This window comes from Cherax quadricarinatus, chromosome 64 (assembly GCF_038502225.1).
Source record: "Cherax quadricarinatus isolate ZL_2023a chromosome 64, ASM3850222v1, whole genome shotgun sequence".
In the NCBI taxonomy this organism is placed as follows: Eukaryota; Metazoa; Arthropoda; class Malacostraca; order Decapoda; family Parastacidae; genus Cherax; species Cherax quadricarinatus.
In genome coordinates, this window is record NC_091355.1 from 20,536,742 (window position 1) to 20,559,562 (window position 22,821).

Here is a 22,821-nt window from a genome sequence, read left to right on the forward strand (position 1 = left end):
CTTGTCCAAGCTAGATTATGGCGACCAAGTTAATTCTGTGGCTTCTCCTACAACTCTTTCTAAATTAGATTCCCTTCATCATAGGGTCTATGTTTATGCCTTGGTGCCTTTCGTTCATTCCCCGTTGAAAGCCTCTATGCAGAGGCGAATGTTCCTTCCTTAGGTGATCGTCGTGATGCTCATTGTCTTCGTTACTTTGTCTGCGCTCATGATCTTCGTGTTTCTTCTACATATAGGTTAGTCTCAGACGTTAGTAGAAGCCCACTGTTTGTTCAGCACCCCTGCCTACTCCAACCGTCTTCTCTTCATTTTCACTCACTCCGGTCGTCTCTCTAGTTGCCTTCCTTGTATGTTCATTTAGTGTCTGCCTTTTCCTTTTCCCCTTGGGAAGTTCCGACGGATTGTGTCTGTTCTCTCCTACTTCTGTGCGACAAAGCTCTCCTGCCTACGACTGCTTCTCACTCTCTTTTTCTCTATCACTTCCGGTTACATGCTCATGCCATCGCTGTTTATGCAGATGGTTCTAAATTTTCCGACTTTGTTGGGTTGGCAGCAGTATTCCCTGTCGATGTTGTCCGAGGTCATTTGTTAGACTCGGCTAGTATTTTTACAGCCGAATTGTATGCCATCCCAGCCCCTGGACCCATTATGTACCTCCTTAATCTGTAAATACCTTTATAACTTGTCATGATTGTGACCAGATCTACCTGGAGTTCATTACTTTTGTAACTTGCTCAGCTATTAAAACTTTGGGGCCCAGTCCCTTGACCCATTATGTACCTCTGTAATCTTTTGACTACCGCCCACAGGATGGGTGTGGGGTGCATAATAAACCTATTAAGCTAACTCATAGTGCTTCTTCTTATTGTATACATGTCGCCTTCGATGTTTGTGATCATTTCAGATTCCCTCAGTGCTTTACAAGCCATTAAACAATTTGATTCCCCTCATCCATCGTATTCAACTATGGCTGTGCCGTGTGGCTAGCAATAACAAAGACGTCGCTTTCTGTTGGGTCCCTGGACACACTGATGTGCAGGGCAGTGAATAAGCGGATGCTGCTGCGCAGTTAGCAGTGCATGATCTTCCGGTTTCCTATAGAGGTATTCCGTACAGAGAAGATTTTCCAGTCATCTCGATCTGTCTTCACAGCCGTTGGTAACAACGGTGGTTGGACATGCACCATAACAAACTGCAGTCTATTAAACCGCTTTTAGGTTTGTGGCCATCTTCTTACCACTGTTGCCATACTCAGAATAATATAATAATAATAATATCTTTATTTACTACAAGTACATGTACAAGGTATACAGTCCTAGCTGACAACAATGACATACTACTACGTAGAAACTCTCTTGTTATGCTCTGCATTTCGGGCAAATTAGGTCAGTGTCCCGGGATGCGACCCACACCAGTCGACTAACACCCAGGTACCCATTTTACTGATGGGGAACATAGACAACAGGTGGAAAGAAACACGTCCAATGTTTCTACTCTGGCTGGGAATCGAACCCAGACCCCTCGCCGTGTGAAGCGAAAGCGAGAAGACTGCTCTCTTCCGGCTCTGCATTGGCCACTCGCCTTACCCATGGGTATCTCATGGAACGGCACCCTATTTCTCTCTGTGAGGTTCGTCAGATCCCTATTTCGGTTCTTCACTTTGTCAATTGCTCGGTTTACCAGCGAGTTAGCAGGATTTACCTCCACCGCCGCCGCCGCCACACTACCACTCTTACCTTATCTTCCTTCTTGCAGACGGTCCTGCCTTTGACTTAATCACTTTTTGACTTTTTGTCAGCAACTGCTTTACTGTACAAACTTTGACACATAGTCCTCAGCGCCCCTTCCAGCCTTTTTCTCCTCTCACCTCTGATCTCCTCTCCACCTAGCTGTTTATAGTCTCAGCAACATTTTCTGCCTCACAGCGATGTATGACCCTTGTGGGTTTAGCACTTTCTTTGATTATAATAATAATTTAGACCCTGTATGTTTGCAAAGACAAATGTTATATTGATGGAATTTAGTTTTTTTTTTTTTATTTGCTGGCTCTAATATCTGCTGTTCTGGAGTGGAGGCCAATGACTGTGCCTTTGCTATAGAAGTGTTTTCAGTCTGTGTAAGACTTCTGTCATATCTTGCTTGTCTTTTTTCCTTTCTGACACTAAAAGAAAACCTCTTTCTCTAAAGAGGTTATGGCTCTCCTAGTTTGTTTCCATAGTCTGGCTGGTCTGTGTCTTCTTGTCCCCTTTAAATGATGCGCCTGGCAGTATATGTTGTATTTGTAGATGAATGGTTCACAGAACCGACATGTTGATAAATTAGACACATGTGCAACTCTTGGGTATCTTTATTGAGGAAACGTTTCGCCACACAGTGGCTTCACCAGTCCATACATAGGAGAAACTTGAAGAACAGGAGGAGAATGAGGTAATCAGTCCCTCAACCTTGAGTCGATGTGTTCAGTCCATCAATCTTGATGTATTCTACTCAAGATTGATGGACTGAACACATCGACTCAAGGTTGAGGGACTGATTACCTCATTCTCCTCCTGTTCTTCAAGTTTCTCCTATGTATGGACTGGTGAAGCCACTGTGTGGCGAAACGTTTCCTCAATAAAGATACCCAAGAGTTGCACATGTGTCTAATTTATCAGTATATGTTGTAGCATTTCCTTTCATGGAATGACGAGTGACACATTTCGGGGTGAAATAAGATACAGGAAAGGGAGTTGCACCCCCCTGTTGTCATGTGGGTGTGACATTTTTGGGGATGGTCAAAGGTGCATGTCCCACCTGTTTTACCAGATATACCATACCTGCAGATATCCACTGCATAAAATTTGCATATATTGGAATTTGGTTTGCTAGGATTTTGTGTTGCTGCATTCGCTGCTGGTGCCTTTTTTTCTGTTTCCCCTCTACGTAATGTGTCATCATTAGGTATGTTTATGAAGGAAAAAAATCCTTATTAAAGACATTCAGGTGTTGCACATGTGTCTAATTTATCAACTCCTCTCTGATAAATTCTGCAGGCCAGTCAACTGAACTTAATGCTGTAGTGGAGTTTCAAACTTAGGTTGGATAATTACATGAGTGGGAGGGGTTGGATTTGAGTGGGACTTTCACATCAGAGCTTATTTCTTGGGTGGCATTGAAAATTGGGTTGGTCAAATGTTTGTTAGTGGGATGAATTGTAAAGGACCTGCCTAGTATGGGCCAGCAGGCCTTCTGCAGTGTTCCTCCTTTCTTATGTTCTTATGTTTCTTATGTTCTTATGGAGTTATTCATTGATGCCAAATCATGGAGGTAAAATGAAATGCTTAGAAATGTTTGTTAGGATGAAGGAGAGGTAGTGGTGAGTAGTGTTGTCATTGATTTTCCCTGTTTTGAGGGAAGTTAATATATTTGTCCATATATGGCCAATTATGGTTGTACTCACCTCGGGTAACCTTATTGGTTTAGTTATAGCTGGAATGAGCTCTGAATTATTTAGTATTCAAACTATTAATGAAGTCAGTTACTGGATGGTCATCTGTTAGGCCAGGATTAATTTTGTAGTTGTAGTAGATAATGTTTGAAATTTGGGATATTAGTTTGGGTATCTTTTAGATAGCACCAACTGTAATGGGAGTCTATTGATTATTTTGCAGAGAAGTTAGCGAATATGTATTCACCATAATCATCTCTGCAGAGTAACACTTAACATTTTAAAAACTGTGTAAGCAGTTCCATGTAACTGGTAAACTTGTACAACGCTTCACTGTAGAGGACTCTGACACATCTAGAATTACTGCTCTGAAGTGGATGCAGGAACAAGCAATGGTGCCTTATCAGCTCTGTAAAGTATTGCTGGATACTATACAACAGAGATGCATGACAATACTTTAATTAAGGTTCTAGTAAGTAACAGCTCTATATTGACCTCAGCATACGAGCCCCAGCCATTCACTTCAGCCAGCTAACTCCACCCATCCACTTTAACTAGAAAACCCAAGCCATCCACTTCATCCAGTGAACCCAAGCCACCTGCTGGAACCTGTAAATCCCATCCATACACGTCGGCCCATGAAAGCCAGTTATTTCATCCATGTCATCCACCTCATCAGAGACCCGGTAGGGACACACCAAGCTTCTCCACTGACATGAAGTCACTTCAGCAATAATAACACGAATTAGGTTATACTATATGTTTCAATGTGTCCACAACATCTGCATACCTTTTAAAAAGCTTTTAACAATTACTAAAAATATTTGGCTTTTCTTAAGGTGGCATAGAACGTAACCTATTTTTTCCCATAAGTTATTCACTCCTCCATATTTTCTCGTATACCCCCGTTTTCGTGGACTGTATTTTGTGAGAAAAATAATATATATTATAATATATATATACTACTGCCTTGCCAAGTGAGCGTAAAATGGAAACCTGTAATTGTTTTACATGATGGTGGGATTGCTGGTGTACTTTTTCTTTGTCTCATAAACATTCGAGATTTCATGTAAATTTTGCTACTTCTTCTTACACTTAGGTCACACTACACATGCATGTACAAGCATATATCTACACACCGCTCTGGGTTTTCTTCTATTTTCTTAATAGTTCTTGTTCTTGTTTATTTCCTCTTATCTCCATGGGTAAGGCTGGGTCACCATCTGGAAAAGACCCGGGCCAGGACAGTACCAGCGAATCTAGAAATCCTTGGGTAAGTGGAGCAGAATTCTTACTCCATAAGTCATGCGCGTTGTAAAAGGCAACTAAAATGCTGGGAGCAAGGAGTTAGCAACCTCTTCTCCTCAATATTACTAACTTTAAAAAGAGTAACTTTCGTTTTTCTTTTTAGGTCACCCTGCCTCGGTGGGATATGGCTGGTTTGTTGAAAAATACACACACACACACTTACACACACACACACACACACACACACACACACACACACACACACACACACACACGGGGAGACATGATAACGCCATACAAAATACTGCGTGGAATAGACAAGGTGGACAGAGACAGGATGTTCCAGAGAGGGGACACAGAAACAAGGGGTCACAATTGGAAGCTGAAGACTCAGATGAGTCAAAGGGATGTTAGGAAGTATTCAGCCACAGAGTTGTTAGGAAGTGGAATAGTCTGGCAAGCGATGTAGTGGAGGCAGGAACTATACATAGTTTTAAGGCGAGGTATGATAAAGTTCATGGGGTAGGGAGAGGGAGGACCCAGTAGCGGTCAGTGAAGAGGCGGGGTCAGGAGCTGAGTCTCGACCCCTGCAACCACAATTAGGCGAGTACGTACACACACACACACACATACACACACACACACAAACACACACACACACACACACACACACACACACACACACACACACACACACACACACACACACGGAGTAGCAACTTCATTAGATACACCCTTCTAATACTAAGACTCACTAAGTGGGATGAATTTAACAAAGTGTTGCAAATATTCCTTAGAGATCCTGGTTCATGTTGACATGGTAGCAGCATCACGTAATTGCTGCAGATTTGTCAGCTTTTCACTTCATACTGCGAATCATCCCAGAAGGCTGTCAAATTCGACCCTCTCTTTTGTATGTCACAGCATTACCATAATAGTGCGTAGAGATCATTTATGTTTTTTCAGAAGCAAATGTTACTTGCCGTTGTTTACCCCAGGCTGATGTAGCTGAAAACTGGTGATTGATGTAGCTGAAAGCAGCTGACACTTCCTCTCTTGGATCTTGTCTTAAAATCATAGCCAATGAAAAGCAGGGGCGCCATGAGTACACTAAGAGACAACACACTAAGTGTCAGGGACCCAAGACTGTTCAATTGCCTCCCAGCACACATATGGAGGATTACAAATAGAGCCCTGGCTGTCTTCAAGGAGCTGGAACGGCACCTAAACTCAGTACCTGACCAGCCGGGCTGTGTTTTGTACGTCGGTTTGCGTGCGGCCAGCAGTAACAGCCTGGTTGATCAGGCTCTGATTCCCCACAAGGCCTGGTCACAGACCGCTTCGCGGGGGCGTTGATCCCTGAAACCCTCTCCAGGTATACTCCAGGCAAGAAAGATTTCGTTTGGTCAGTGACCCTTCCACTAGTCGGTCTCATTCTCACTCTGTGCTCCATGATGACTGACAAAGTGGTCATCCTGTCTGTCTCGCGTCAGCGGTAAAATACACATCTGCTCGTTGTGGTTGTAGTTGACGCAATAGTGAGGAACCAATGTACTGTTACTCCCGACTCCCGCACCGCTCATTTGCTGTATACACAGTTGTTGAATCGCCTTTTGCGATTCACAAAATGTTCATTGTTCATATGACAATCATTTAACTTTGTTTAAATTTAGTGCCATGGTAAAGTAACACTTCGCAGTCATATCAAGAGTATTTCTCTTTTTCCAGGAGTTGATTTGTTCACCTTACTGGTGAAGGCCTGAGAAGAAGCGATACAGTGGAGTGGTTGAGGGAGAGAAAGGGAGGTATGGTTGGGGCTGGTAGTGGAAGGAGAGGATGGAGGGAGAGATGGAGCATTATGTGTGGGAGAAAGATTCAAGGAAGTGTAAGGTGGTGTTGGGTACTGTTGCTGCTCCTTCCCCTCCTGCTGTCCTGGGTAAACAATGACTTGTCTCTCAAAGCCGTCTTATCTTCGCCTCTTTCTACCATGCCCGTTTCACCTGCACCTTCCACTTCAGTCTCACCTCCATCCGTCTCTCCCACGTCCATTTCTCTCACGCTCACCATCCATGTGCACTCACACCTCCAGACTTCTCTACCACAGGGTCAGGCACAACTTCACTTGTTGCACCCTCTGAACGTGCAACTCAAAAACCACTTCACCAGTCACTTCAACAGCCACCCCAGCAACCACACCCCCAGCAACCACACCCCCAGCAACCACACCCCCAGCAACCACACACACAGCAACCACACACCCAGCAACAACACCGCCAGTAATCACACCGTCAGTAATCACACCTCCAGTAATCACACCCCCAGCAACAACACCCCCAGTAATCACACCCCCAGCAACAACACCCCCAGTAATCACACCCCCAGTAATCACACCCCCAGCAACAACACCCCCAGTAATCACACCCCCAGTAATCACACCCCAAGTAATCACACCCCCAGTAATCACACCCCCAGTAATCACACCCCCATTAACCACACCCCCATTAACCACACCCCCATTAACCACACCCCCAGTAACCACATCCCCAGTTACCACGCTCCCAGCAACCACACCCCCAGTAACAACACCCTTAGTAATCACACCCCCACTAACCACATCCCCAGTAACCACATCCCCGGTAACCACATCCCCGGTAACCACACCCCCAGTAACCACAACCCCAGTAACCACACCCCCGGTAACTATACTCCCACAATCCTCACTAATGGAAACCACACCTTCAGCTTCAACAACAACGACACCACTACCAACGTCACCATGGATGAATACATCAATGGTAAGAGAGAGACAGCAGTATATTTAACAGAACGACTGTTAGTAAGTTGGATTCGTTCGCAAGATCATTAACTTACTCGACTGTCATCTTACCTACGCATTCCAGACTGTATGTGACTGATACCCAAAAGTTAGTGCTAGAGACAGTCTGTTAAAACTGTGATGGAGACTCGAGGTAAAATCTTGTATTTTCTTCTTAAAGTTAACTTGGTGTTTTCTTCTCATATCTCTCTTTTTTTCTTTTTAATAATGAAACATGATTTTTCGATACTAATGAATTAAAGAGAATACAACGCATTCATAAATATTTTTATCACTTTTAAATATAAAATACCTCAATCATCTCCTCAAACTCAGTTCGTGGGTCCAAGATACAACAATCAACGAACAAATAACTAGCACTAAGGAGACTGAAACCTGAGTCAACGTTTCAGTATTGTGACTTTTTATTCTTTATACAACAGACGTTATCTTTCAAGATCACATATCTGAGGAAAAAAAACTTGATTACTCCGGAAGCCTTGGTATTATTAGTGATTTTGATTTGTCAGATCTTAAAGGAATTTTTAGTGAATATTTTTCCCATGAGCCTTGAGTCCACGAAGGTGTGAGAGTGAAGCTGCAGTGATGAGCCCGTAACTCTATATTTTATAGACATCTGGAAGTGCTGGAAGCTAGAGGCTGCACCTCCTGCGGTGTTGGAGATTTAAAAATAGGTTTCATTTATTGTGAGTATATACATCTAGTAGTTAGGGCTTCTTTTGTTGTAAACGGTATACTGGGGAAGGGCTCCACTTGTTATTATTTATATCTTCATGTCTTGTAATCATTTCATCTGATCTAAGGCATACGATACAATGGAAGCCAGACAGACTTGAGATGATCTACCGGAAATGTGTGTGTGTTCGGCGAGGATATGGGTAGCAAGGTGAAGGAATACTCGAATATAAATGATTTGAGGATCAAAGTTAGCGTCCGGGATGGAATTAGGGAGAACCAATAGAAAATATCCAACAAGAGAAGTTGGAGTTGTGTTCATACATGACGAAATTTCGTGGTGAAATATTCTCCTCTCTTGGGCTGGGTAGAGACTAGAGAGAATCTATCTGTCTGCAATGGAAATCCTGACTCAAGGCTATCTACTACTACTACTACTACTGCGGAAGCTGTTCTGGAATTAGTTTTTGACACAAGACCTGTTAAAATTATCCCGGAACTGGCCATGAAGCAAGACCTGTTAATGCTGCAATTGAAAGTTTGGCAGAAAATCTGCTATTGCCGCTCAGGAAACGTTTACACAAGACGACCGATTGTTGCTATAAATCGTTGGAAATAATACCTGCTAGTGCGTTGATACAAGAAATGTAAGAGCTACTGTGAAAGTCTTGGCACATGGTCTACTAGTAGGTCCATTAGAGCTACTAGCGTTCGTATAGCTGGAGGTTACCAGGGGTTGCTTCCATGGTTACCAGTGCTGCCGTGGAAACCTGATCCAGTGCTTCCTAATGTTGTCTTGAAAGTCTTGCAACAAAACTCTCTAATACAGCTTTGGAAGCTGTATTAGTCTCTTTCACCATACTTTCTTCATGGCCTTCAGCCGTTATATATTTCGAAAAGTGCTTCTTTGGTCTCCTATCTGTTTTTGATCTTAGCCCAGAGTTTTGAAGCGAGTCTTCCAGATCTTGAGGGTTACGTCCGGACATAATAAAGTATCAAATATTGTAATTAAAGCGCCTCCTGATATTTTGTGCTCAGTCTCTGCTTCTCAACTACACGGTCATCGAATATTAGTGAGTTCAGTCAGTCGTCTGTATTATGTAAGACCGTGTGAATCCTTTACCCTTTGTTAGCCCAACATCTTGGCATACTCCTCGGTGCCCCCAGAGTCCAGCTCATGGTTATTGTATCCATAGTTTAACATCTTCATTGTGCACCCCATACCCATCCTGTGGGAGGTAGTCAAAGGATTACAGAGGTACATAATGGGTTCAGGGTGCTTGGTGAGGTGTCAGAGTGGGCACCTGTAACGAGCGGAGTTCCACAGGGATCAGTCTTAGGACCGGTGCTGTTTCTAATATTTGTGAACGACATGACGGAAGAAATAGAGTCCGACGTGTCCCTGTTTGCAGATGTGAAGTTGATGAAAGGAATTCAGTCGGTTGAGGACCAGGCAGAATTACAAAGGGATCTCGAGAGGCTGCAGGCCTGGTCCAGCAACTAGCTTCTGAAGTTTAACCCTACCAAATGCAAAGTCGTGAAGATCGGGGAAGGGAAAAAAAGACCGCAGACGGAATATACTCTAGGGGGCCAGAGACTTCAAATCTCAGTCAAGGAAAAAGATCCTGGGGTGAGTATAACACCAGGCACATCTCTTGAGGCGCACATCAACCAAATAACGGCTGCAGCATATGGGTGCCTAGCAAACCTAAGAACAGCATTCCGATATCTTAATAAGGATTCGTTCAGGACCCTGTACACTGTGTACGTTAGGCCCATTTTGGAGTATGCAGCACCAGTTTGGAACCCACACCTAGCAAGCATGTAAGGAAGCTAGAGAAAGTGCGAAGATTAGCAACGAAACTAGTCCCAGAGCTAAGGGGTATGTCCTAAGAGGAAAGATTAAGGGAGATCGACCTGACAACACTGGAGGACAGGAGAGATAGGGGGGGATATAATAACGACTTGTAAAATACTGAGAGGAATCGACAAGGTGGACAGAGATGGGACACAACAATAAGGGGTCACAGTTGGAAGCGGAAGATTCACATGAATCACGGAGTATTTCTTCAGTCAGAGAGTTGTCAGGAAGTGGAATAGTCTGGGAAGTGATGTAGGGGAGGCAGAATCCATACATAGTTTTAAGAAGAGTTATGATAAAGCTCATGGAGCGGGAAGTGTGACCCAGTAGCGGCCATTGAAGAGGCGGGGCCAGGAGCTATGAATCGACTCCTGCAGCTACAACTAGGTGAGTACACACACACACACACACACACAGGTCTATGGTGCATCCAACGAAATAAGCAGACACTTCGATGTCACTACCGCCAGGCTCCGACTGGGTTACAAGTATCTTCAGGAGGTTAAATCACCACCACTAGATGTTGACCAAACGAAATGTAAACTTTGCCTGATAGACAATTGTCACACCCTGCGTTATGTACATTATGTACACAGTTCCACACAAGAGATTAGTGCAAAAACTGGAGGACCAGTCAGAGATAACAGGAAAGGCACTACAATGGATCAGGGAATACTTGTCAGGAAGACAGCAGCGAGTCATGGTACGTGGCGAGGTGTCAGAGTGGGGACCTGTGACCAGCGGGGTCCCACAGGGGTCAGTCCTAGGACCAGTGCTGTTTCTGGTATTTGTGAACGACATGACGGAAGGAATAGACTCCGAGGTGTCCCTGTTTGGAGATAACGTGAAGTTGATGAGAAGAATTCATTCGATCGAAGACCAGGCAGAACTACAAAGGGATCTGGACAGGCTGCAGACCTGGTCTAGCAATTGGCTCCTGGAGTTCAATCCCACCAAGTGCAAAGTCATGAAGATTGGGGAAGGGCAAAGAAGACCGCAGACGGAGTACAGCCTAGGGGGCCAGAGACTACAAACCTCACTCAACGAAAAAGATCTTGGGGCGAGTATAACACCAGGCACATCTTCTGAAGCGCACAACCAAATAACTGCTGCAGCATATGGGCGCCTAGCAAACCTCAGAACAGCATTCCGACATCTTAATAAGGAATCGTTCAGGACCCTGTACGCCGTGTACGTTAGGCCCATATTGGAGTATGCGGCACCAGTTTGGAACCCACACCTAGCCAAGCACATAAAGAAACTAGAGAAAGTGTAAAGGTTTGCAATAAGACTAGTCCCAGAGCTAAGAGGTATGTCCTACGAGGAGAGGTTAAGGAAAATCAACCTGACGACACTGGAGGACAGGAGAGATAGGGGGGACATGATAACGACATACAAAATACTGAAAGGAATTGGCAAGGTGAACAAAGACAGGATGTTCCAGAGATTGGACACAGTAACAAGGGGACACAGTTGGAAGTTGAAGACACAGATGAATCACAGGGATGTTAGGAAGTATTTCTTCAGCCACATAGTAGTCAGGAAGTGGAATAGTTTGGGAAGCGATGTAGTGGAGGCAGGATCCATACATAGCTTTAAGCAGAGGTATGATAAAGCTCACGGTTCAGGGAGAGTGACCTAGTAGCGACCAGTGAAGAGGCAGGGCCTGGAGCTTGGTCTCGACCCCTGCAACCTCAACTAGGTGAGTAACTAAGTGAGTACACACACGTGGTAATGCTTTATTTACAGTGGATAAAATCCTTTGACATATCATGAACATTTCTGAGTGAGTTGTCTCCGAATTCATTAATTTTATCGCATTACAGTACATAATGACGCAGGGTGTGACAATTGTCTATCAGGCAAAGTTTATATTTCGTTTGGTCAACATCTAGTGGTGGTGATTTAACCTCCTGAAGATACTTGTAACCCAGTCGGAGCCTGGCGGTAGTGACATCGAAGAGTCTGCTTATTTCGTTGGATGCACCATAGACCTGTGGATCCTCTTGTATGATAAGAGGGACTAACTGGTGTTAATCTCTGGTAAAAGGGGGGTATCCTTCAGCCCTCTGAGGGACTTAGCCCTCCCTGGAGGGGCTTGTGGATTAGTCCTTCCTCGCACAACTTTTATGAGAGACCCACTTATGTACCACGTCTCTCTCTCCTTGCTAGAATTTCTGATCAGCTACACAGTATTATTGTTCTCAATCTCCTAACTGACAGCCAAAGATTGTATTATATTCCCTCTTTGAAGGCATAAAACTTAGCCAGGTCATCATTTCTATTATGCATCTGAAGACCAATTGTATCCTCGAAGCAAGGCCCGTTTGTTATCAACAGATAACTTGCAAGGCCCGTTTGTTATCAACAGATAACTTGCAAGGCCCGTTTGTTATCAACAGTTAGATAACTTGCAAGGCCCGTTTGTTATCAACAGTTAGATAACTTGCAAGGCCCGTTTGTTATCAATAGATAACTTGCAAGGCCCGTTTGTTATCAACAGTTAGATAACTTGCAAGGCCCGTTTGTTATCAATAGATAACTTGCAAGGCCCGTTTGTTATCAACAGTTAGATAACTTGCAAGGCCCGTTTGTTATCAACAGATAACTTGCAAGGCCCGTTTGTTATCAACAGATAACTTGCAAGGCCCGTTTGTTATCAACAGTTAGATAACTTGCAAGGCCCGTTTATCAACAGTTAGATAACTTGCAAGGCCCGTTTGTTATCAACAGTTAGATAACTTGCAAGGCCCGTTTGTTATCAACAGTTAGATAACTTGCAAGGCCCGTTTGTTATCAACAGTTAGATAACTTGCAAGGCCCGTCAGTGTCCACCCTTACTTCAGCCTTGAAAATTAATTGGGCAACTATTTTAATTAGAGAGTTTGAGCTTGAGAAAGACGTGCCTAGTATGGGCCAGTAGGCCTGCTGCAGTGCTCCTCCTCCCCTTTTTGTTCTGAGAATAATTTCTTGGGCCGTATATTTTATTATGTTTTTATGATTGATTTTTAAACCGTATTTATTAATTATTTCAATTGGTTATTTTGATGGAAAAAAATATATTTTTTTTTATCACATTAATGAAATCTTTTGATTATTTCTTATGTTAATATTTTCACGTTTATTTTCGTACTATATAGAGGATGTGTTCTCTAGAATCTCTTAACCTTTACCTTATACACTAATATTCAGATATAAACACACTAATATTCAGATATAAACACACTAATATTCAGATATAAACACACTAATATTCAGATATAAACACACTAATATTCAGATATAAACACACTGATATTCAGATATAAACACACTAATATTCAGATATAAACACACTAATATTCAGATATAAACACACTGATATTCAGATATAAACACACTAATATTCAGATATAAACACACTAATATTCAGATATAAACACACTAATATTCAGATATAAACACACTAATATTCAGATATAAACACACTAATATTCAGATATAAACACACTAATATTCAGATATAAACACACTGATATTCAGATATAAACACACTAATATTCAGATATAAACACACTAATATTCAGATATAAACACACTAACATTCAGATATAAACACACCTCTGCGTTAGTCAAAACTCTTGAACAGTAAATTAAAAGGACTTATTATTGTTTTGAAATATGGATGTTGGAGCATGACTGTTGTGTGAAGATGGAGGAAAGTACAGAGTGAATTTATTAAGGAATTATTATGGAGTTTGATATGAAAAGGCAGAGTAGAATGAGAATATAGTGCGATAATCAGATATTCACAGCGAGCTCTGGTTCGTACCTCTTCTTAAAGCTATGTATGGATTCTGCCTCTACTTCACTCTCCAGGTTGTTGTTGTTGGTGTGTGTGTGTGTGTGTGTGTGTGTGTGTGTGTGTGTGTGTCGCTCACTCAACTGTACTTACCTAATTATGGTTGCAAAGACCGAGTCCTGGAGCCGCCTCTTCATTGGCAGCTATTGTTTTTACTCCTCCCTGCATGATCATATACCTATTCTTAAAACTATGTATGGATCCTTCTTCTGTCACTTCGGTGTTTAGATCATTGCACTTCTTAATTACACAAAGGCTAATGCAGTATTTCGTAACTTCCCTGTAACTCATCTATGTTTTAAACTTCCACCTGTGCCCTCGTGTACCTAAGACGTTCCTCTGACAGATCCTGTGTCCACCTTGTCAATACTCTCGGTATTTTGTACGTCGTAATCATGTCACCTCTGATTTTTCTGTCTTCTTATGTCGTCAGGTTTAGCTCATCTAGCCTCTCCTCTTAACTCATTTACTCCTCAGCTCTGGGACTAGTTTCGTAACAAATTTTAGCACTTTTTCCAGCTTTACATGGTTTTTCAGATACGGGTTCCATACTGGCGCTGCATACTCCAGGATGGGCCTGACGTATGCCGAGTATTAGGTCGTGAATGCCTTCTTGTTGAGGTTACTAACAGCTACTTTAATAGTTGCCGGCCTTGCATTTGCTGCAGCAGTTATTAGAGTGACTTGTGTTTCAGGTGAAATGTTTGAGACTATGCTCACCCCAAGGTCCTTTTTCTTCAAGGGATGGGGGGGGGGGGGGTATGTTTGCAGCCTTTGTCCCACTAGCCTGTGCTCTTGTTGTCTTTACCCTTCCCTGATTTTCATATGCATTTACTTGGGCTAAATTCTAATAGCCACTTGTCAGGTCAAGCAGCTTGTCCAGAATCATCTGTAGTCTTCACTGGTCTACTGTTTGTATTCTCTTAATTAGCTTCACAGCATTACATCATCGATTTTCCCTGTCATGTCGTTTACATATTCGTTCACAAGACACAGTGCTGGTCCAAGTACTGCCCCTTCTGGAACCCCACTCGTCGCATTTGCTCATTCCGACGCCTCCCGGACAATTACTAATCGTTTCCTTCCTGTTAAGTAATACTTGATCTGCTGTGCTGCTTTCCCTGTTATTCCTGCCTACTTCTCGAACGTTTGTCCCAGTCTCTTTTGAGGTAATATATCGAACGCCTTCTAGTAGGCTAAAAATATCCAGTCCACCCATCCGTCTGTGTACTGCTTTTCTTTCATTACCTTGTCATAGAACTCTAGTAGATGTTAGTTACATAATTTACCATCTCAACAACCGTGCTGATTGCTGTCTATTTTCCAGATAATCTTCAAACCCTTACAAATTATGTATGTTAGTGACAGTGGACCGTAGTTCAGTGCCACCTGTCTGATACTATATTTAAATATCGAGACTACATTCACCGTTTTCCAGACCCCTGTTAACTGCCTTATTATAATTGTTGAGGATTACTGATAGTGGTTCACCCAGTTCTTCTGCTCCTTTTCACAGAATCCAGAGAGAGATGTTTGGTCCCATTTACTGGGTAGTTTCTTCACCTCACCTCCCGTTGTTTGATTTGTCCGGTTCTCTTTGGTGCACTCAACGTCTTTGACTCTAGAATTGTTCCTGATTCCACTCTTTAACCAAATCTTTTGTTTAGCTCCTCAAAGACTTGCTGGTCATTCCAAGTAAGCTTCCCACCTTCTTCAGCGTTATTACTTGGTCTTAAACAGCTGTCTTCTTTTGATTGTGGCTGTACACCAGCTTTCGTACAGATTTGGTATATGATGCTGTCATTGTCAATTTTTTGTTCATTCTTTCTCCTATCCATGCATATTCGTTTCTGGCTCTTCTGCCTGCTTCCATAGTCTCCTTCATTCTTTGTTTTCTATGTTTCTTCCATGCTCGAGATTGTGCTTTAAGCTTTTGCCTCCCCGCAACTCTGGGTAAACCATGCACTTAATATGTTGAAAGTCAAGTCAGATTCTAAAGATTAATTTCCACATGATCCAATGTTTGTACAGAAATGGATGACATTTGGTTGTGTATACAGAAAGCCCACGGTTATGCAGGGGTAGAAATATCCCAATTCTTGAGTCGGCATATTAGTTATATGCTTGTACTGATTCTGCTTCTGAATTTCTCCTCTGCCCCCTTACACTTTTCAGCTACATACCCAACATTTCATTTGTTGTCTTTCTGCCTAGCTCCTATTCCTACTACACTCTGCTTAGGTGTTGTCCCACCATGCTCTGTGGTCCTCTCTATGTTCACTCCCACAAGGTATTCAAACTCAGCACTGCATGATCACCAGCACTAAAGGATTTTTCATACGTGATGTCCTCTACATCAGACCACTTAGGGTCTTGCTGGTTCGTCACCTCGTCTCTCCCTAGTTATGTCCCCGACATCATGTCTCATGAATGGGCCAAATGACACTCGACCCTCTCAAACACAGGCAGCTAAAAGACAGCCAGCTGACACACGATCCTCTTAGACACAGGCAGCTGGAAGCCAGCCAACTGAACCAACTGAGGTTCAATCCCTCTCATACAGAGGTAGATAAAAGCCAGATATGCCAGTTGACACTCGATCCTCTCAAACACAGGCAGCTGGAAGCTAGGCAGCTGAGACTCGACCCCTCTCAGACACATATAGGTGGTCACACAAACACTTAAAAACATTGCAGACGAGATGAAGATTGCAACAGTAAAGGTTAAGTTTCGTACTCTCTGTTTGCAGGTGAATATCTACTGATACTTTTTATAAAATTGTTGTATATAGTCACTTTCGTTCTCTTCGTGTTCACTATCATCGTCGTCGTCATCATCATCATATTCAGTTCCACCATATTTACCACCATTATTGTCGTCCCCATCATATTTACAGTCATAATATTATCACGTCAGAATATTTATGTTAAATACGCTAATGCCTGGCTATAACAGACCGACAATACTGTTGTTAATCACAGTAACACCTGACAATGACTTGCTGACAATACTGTTATCAACCACGGTAACATCTGACAATGATACACTGGCAATACTGTTGACAAACACAGTAACACTTGGTAGTAACATACAGGTAACACTGTGTAAGCACCAACTACAGTGTTTTACTGGCATCAGTCAACACACGGGGCTAGTAATAAATGCTCACCCATTTGCATTTATGAGAATCGTCTATTAAATTTCAGTCGCCGGCATTATTGGTCCTTGGACACTTAGGTCCTATCGTACCCACTCTTGAAACTGCGTGTGGTGTTAGCCTCCATCACTTCTTCATCAACAGCATTCATCTTATTTACCATCTAGAGACTGAAAACTAATCTTAATGTCACTTTGGCATAGTTGTGTATAGCTTCTGTATATGGCTCCTCGCCCCTTGAATTCTGTAGTGTTATACTGCTGTTCACGGCCACACTTGCATATTGAAGAATGAGACCCTTGTCAACATTTGGGAATTTTTATTGTGGAACTTTTCACCAGCCAGTGGCTTCTTCAGTCCGATATAGAGAAGAACGGTGGAAGATGTGGAGGAGTTTGAGTTAATCGACTCCAGGCTGAGGGACTGATTACCTCAATCTCCTCATCTTCCGCCGTTCTTCTCTGTATTGAGCTGAAGAAGCCACTAGCTTGTGAAAAGTTTCCACAATAAAAATTCCCAAATGCCCCAGGCCCCGACTAATGGAACTCTGTGCTCATCAAGAACTGCAAGAAGCCCCTGTCACGTGCCTTCAGCATTCTGTGGAGAGGGAGCATGAACACATGGGTCATCCCACACTCGCTAAAAACAACAGACATAACCCCACTCTACGAAGGTGGCAGTACAGCAATTACATAGAACTACAGACCGATAGCACTAACATCCCATGTCATAAAAGTCTTTGAAAGTTTACTAAGGTAAGACACATATGCAACAGTTAGGTATCTTTATTATGAAACGTTTCGCCTACACAGTAGGCTTCTTCAGTCAAGTACAGAAAAGTTGATAGAAGCAGAAGATACTTGAAGACGATGTAATCAGTCCATCACCCTTTAAGGGTGATGGACTGATTACATCGTCTTCAAGTATCTTCTGCTTCTATCAACTTTTCTGTACTTGACTGAAGAAGCCTACTGTGTAGGCGAAACGTTTCATAATAAAGATACCTAACTGTTGCATATGTGTCTTACCTAACAACCTGTCGGTATTTTATACCATTTTAATGTTCAAAGTTTACTAAGAAGCAAGATCACCAACAACCTAGATACACATCAATTATACACAGCCCTGGGCAACACGGGTTTAGAGCAGGTCGCTCCTGCCTGTCCCAGCTACTGGACCACTATGACAAGGTCCTGGATGTTGTAGAGGATAAACAAAATACAGATATACACAAACTTTGCGAAAACCTTCGACAAGTGCGACCACGTTGTAATAGCGCACAAAATACGTGATAGAGGAATAACGGGAAAAGTTGGTAGATGGATCTATAACTTCCTAACAAGTAGAACACAAAAAGTAATAGTAAACAGAGTAAAATATGAGGCAGCTACGGTGAAAAGCTGTTCCACAAGGCACAAGGATTAGTGTGGACGGTTACAAAGCATGGCTTCCTTTTGCAGTGTTTTAAAAATTAAGGTTGGAGAGTTGAATGAGGAAGTCTTGCTTCTCCAGAAGGAAGTTAGGAGGCTGAAGATTCACCTCAATGGGTTTGGGAGTGAGTGTGAGGTGGCTGGAATGGCGGAGGGGAATGAGGCTACCAGCAGAGAGGTGCAGTCTCTCTCGCTGTGAGGAAGCTGTACGTGAGGAGGTAGCAACGGCTACCAGCAGTGAGGTGCAGTCCAGCACCTGCTACAGTTGCAAGTGGTTCCCAGTAATGGGAAGAACATCAAAATAAGGAAAGTTAAGAGAGAAGATTTGAAGGTAGAAAATCGCTTCTCTATTCTTCAGGATGAGTGTACTTCAGTGGCCAGTGAAGGTAAAGGTACTACTTCCCCTGCTAATAGAGGTAAGCACATCCTTGTGGTTGGTGACTCACAGGTAAGATATATGGACCGTGTTTTCTGTAATAGGAATAAAAAGGTAAGAGATAGTGTGTGCTTCCCTGGAGCTGGTGTTAGTGACATAGTCAACAGGTTGGATAATATCATGTCAGGTAATGGGAACAAGCCTATTATCTGTCTCAGTGCTGGTGGGAATGATATTGGGAAGGTTAGGAGAGAAGAGCTGCTAGATAAGTACAGGTCAGCTCTAGATTTAATTAAGTCTAAAGGAGGGGTCCCAATCATATGTAGCACCTTGCCTAGAAGGGGAGTGGGCAATGAATGTTTGTCTAGGGCAATTGGTGTAAATTGCTGGGTAGACAGATACTGCAAGGAACTTGCAGTCCCAGTCAACTTTTATGGCAAATATGATATGCATGCAAGGGATGGGGTACATCTCTCTGGGGCAGGGGCGGTAGCACTTACAAACTCAATCGAGAGGGCCATTGCTGAAATGCCTAGGATTTTAAACTGATAGAAGATAGAGGTATGGATGTGTGTGAGAAACAGTCAGGTTGCAACACTAGGGTTGAAAACAGTAAATGCATATAAGACATTCATCATGAAATTATAAATGAAGACGATAGATCAGGTCAGCAAACAAAGGGGGACAGCAGAGGGAAGCAAGGGACTAGCTCCCTTAAGGTCTACTATACTAATAGCAGGAGTGTAAGAAATAAGATAGATGAGCTAAGATTAATTGCAAGTGCAGGAAACATAGATATTGCTATAACAGAGACCGGGCTCAATCTGAAAGATAGATGCTTTCTGAATGCCACATACAAGGCTATAAATTATTCCACACTGACAGGGTCAACAGGAAGGGTGGTGGAGTAGCGATGTATATCAGAGACAATTTAAATTGTTGTGTTAGACAAGATATAAAATTAGAAGCGTCAGCCACTGAATCTGTTTGGTTACAGCTTCTCGAGGGCCGTGAAAAACTAATTTTGGGTGTGATTTACAGGGCCCCAAATCTTGATAGGGAGTGTGGTAAACTTCTATGCGATGAAACTCGTATGGCGGGAGAGATACATGATTATATACACCTGGAAAATCCTAGAGGGACTAGTACCGAACTTGCACACGAAAATCACTCACAACGAAAGTAAAAGACTCGGCAGACGATGCAACATCCCCCCAGTGAAAAGCAAGGGTGTCACTAGCACGTTAAGAGACAATACAATAAGTGTCAGGGGCCCGAGACTGTTCAACTGCCTCCCAGCATACATAAGGGGGATTACCAACAGACCCCTGGCTGTCTTCAAGCTGGCACTGGACAAGCACCTTAAGTCAGTACCTGACCAGCCGGGCTGTGGCTCGTACGTTGGATTGCGTGCAGCCAGCAGTAACAGCCTGGTTGATCAGGCTCTGATCCACCAGGAGGCCTGGTCAAAGACCGGGCCGCGGGGGCGTTGACCCCCTGAACTCTCCAGGTAAACTCCAAGTAAATGGAAAATGTTGTGATAATGGGAGATTTCAACTATAAACAGATTGACTGGAGCAATTTGACAGGAAATTTAGTCAAGTTACTTTCTTGATACGATTCATGATTGTTTTTTAAAACAGTTTGTGACAGAGCCAACTAGAGAAAATAACCTGCTTGACTTGGTTTTTGCCAGCAGGGAAACGCTAATTAATAATCTTGAGGTTAATGATGAGCTTTAATATATCATGGAATTCCCCTAATAATGGCAATCAAGTCTCTGTCCCTGACTTCTGCTTGGCTGATTTCATAGGAGTGAAAAATTATTTGGGTGGGCTGAACTAGAATGACCTGACTATGGGTCAGGTCATTCCAGGTGATGATTGCCGATATGACGTTTTCCAGGGCATAGTTCTAGCTTCTCAGGCAACTTATGTTGCAAATAGGGAAATCAGATCAAACAAAAATGATCCTAAATGGATGAACAATAGATTAAAACATCTCTTTGGTCAAAAGAGAGGCATATATAGGCAAATCAAAAGAGGAGAGGGGCAATTAAGAAATCAATATATTCAGTTAAAGAGAGAAATAAAAAAGGGAATAAAAGCAAAAAGAGATTGAGGTTAAAGTTGCAAGAGAATCGAAGGCTAACCCAAAAGGATTCTTTCAGGTATACAGAAGTAAGATCAGGTATAAGAAGACCCACTCCAAAGTTACTCAGGTCAGCTCACCGACAGTGGTAAGGAAATGTGTAGAATTTTTAACACATACTTCCTCTCAGTTTTTACACAGTAAGATACTAGCGATATTCCAGAAATAATAAATTATGTAGAACAGGATGATGATAAACTATGCAAGATTAGGGCCACAAGTGACATGGTCCTTAGGTAAACAGATAAATGAAAACCTAACAAATCCCCAGGCCCTGATGATTGGTAAGCAAGGGTTCTAAAGGAATGTAAAGAGGAGCTTAGCAAACCTTTGGCTAATCTTTTCAACATAAAACTACAGACTGGCATGGTGCCAGACAGGTGACAGGTCCTTAGCTTCGAACTATAGACCAATAAGCCTAACCTCCATAGTGGGAAAATTTATGGAATCAATAATTGCCGAGGCATTTCGTAGTCACCTTGAAAAACATAAATTAATCAACGAATCTCAGCACGGTTTAACAAAGGTGCGTTCCTGCCTTACGAATTTATTTTTTTTTCACTAAGGTATTTGAGGAGGTAGATCATGGTAATGAATATGATATTGTGTATATGGACTTCAGTAAGGATTTTGACAGGGTCCCACATCAGAGACTATTGAAAAATATTAAGGCACATGGAATAGGAGGAGAAATTTTTTCTTGGATAGAGGCATGGTTGACAAATAGGCAGCAGAGAGTTTGCATAAATGGGGAGAAATCAGAGTGGGGAAGCGTCACGAGCGGTGTTCCACAGGGATCAGTGTTGGGCCCCCTGTTGTTCACAATCTACATAAACGACATTGATGAGGGCATAAAGAGCGACATCAGCAAGTTTGCCGATGACACCAAAATAGGCCGTTGAATTCATTCTGACGAGGACATTAGAGCACTCCAGGAAGATTTGAATAGACTGATGCAGTGGTCGGAGAAGTGGCAGATGCAGTTTAATATAGACAAATGCAAAGTTCTAAATGTTGGACAGCAAATAACTATGCCACATATAAACTAAATAATGTAGATCTTAATATTACGGATTGCAAAAAAGATTTAGGAGTTCTGGTTAGCAGTAATCTGAAACCAAGACAACAGTGCATAAGTGTTCTCAATAAAGCTAACAGAATCCTTGGTTTCATATCAAGAAGCATAAATAACAGGAGTCCTCAGGTTGTTCTTCAACTCTATATATCCTTGGTTAGGCTTCATTTAGATTATTCTGCACAGTTTTGGTCACCATATTACAGAATGGATATAAATGCTCTGGAAAACATACAAAGGAGAATGTCAAAGATGATCCCATGTATCAGAAATCTTCACTATGAGGATAGACTGAGAGCCCTGAATCTGCACTGTCTAGAAAGGTGTAGAATTAGGGGGGATATGATTGAGGTGTATAAATGGAAGACAGGAATAAATAAAGGGGATGTAAATAACGTGCTGAAAATATCTAGCTTAGACAGGACTCGTAGCAATGGTTTTAAGTTGGAAAAGTTCAGATTCAGGAAGGATATTGGAAAGCACTGGTTTGGTAATAAAGTTGTGGGTGAGTGGAACAAAGTCCCGAATACAGTTATAGAGGCTAAAATGTTGTGTAGTTTTAAAAATAGGTTAGATAAATGCATGAATGGGTGTGGGTGGGCGAGAGTTGGACCTGATTAGCTTGTGCTACTAGGTCAGTTGCCGTGTTTCTTCCTTAAGTGAGTGTGACCTGACCTGACTAGGTTGGGACATTGGCTTAAGCCGGAAGGAGACTTGGACTTGCCTCGCATGGGCCAGTAGGCC

At 42.6% G+C, this 22,821-nt stretch overlaps 1 protein-coding gene across 1 annotated transcript in view; it reads left to right on the plus strand.

Moving 5' to 3' along the window:
* The first annotated feature begins 6,662 nt into the window (after nt 1-6,662).
* The window catches only part of LOC128700090 (uncharacterized), a 59,101-nt gene continuing 42,942 nt past the window's right edge, over nt 6,663-22,821 (plus strand). Inside the window, exon 1 of the mRNA XM_070098817.1 lies at nt 6,663-7,470. Within this exon, the coding sequence (XP_069954918.1) occupies nt 6,663-7,470 (808 nt within the window). The remainder of the gene's footprint in view (nt 7,471-22,821) is intronic.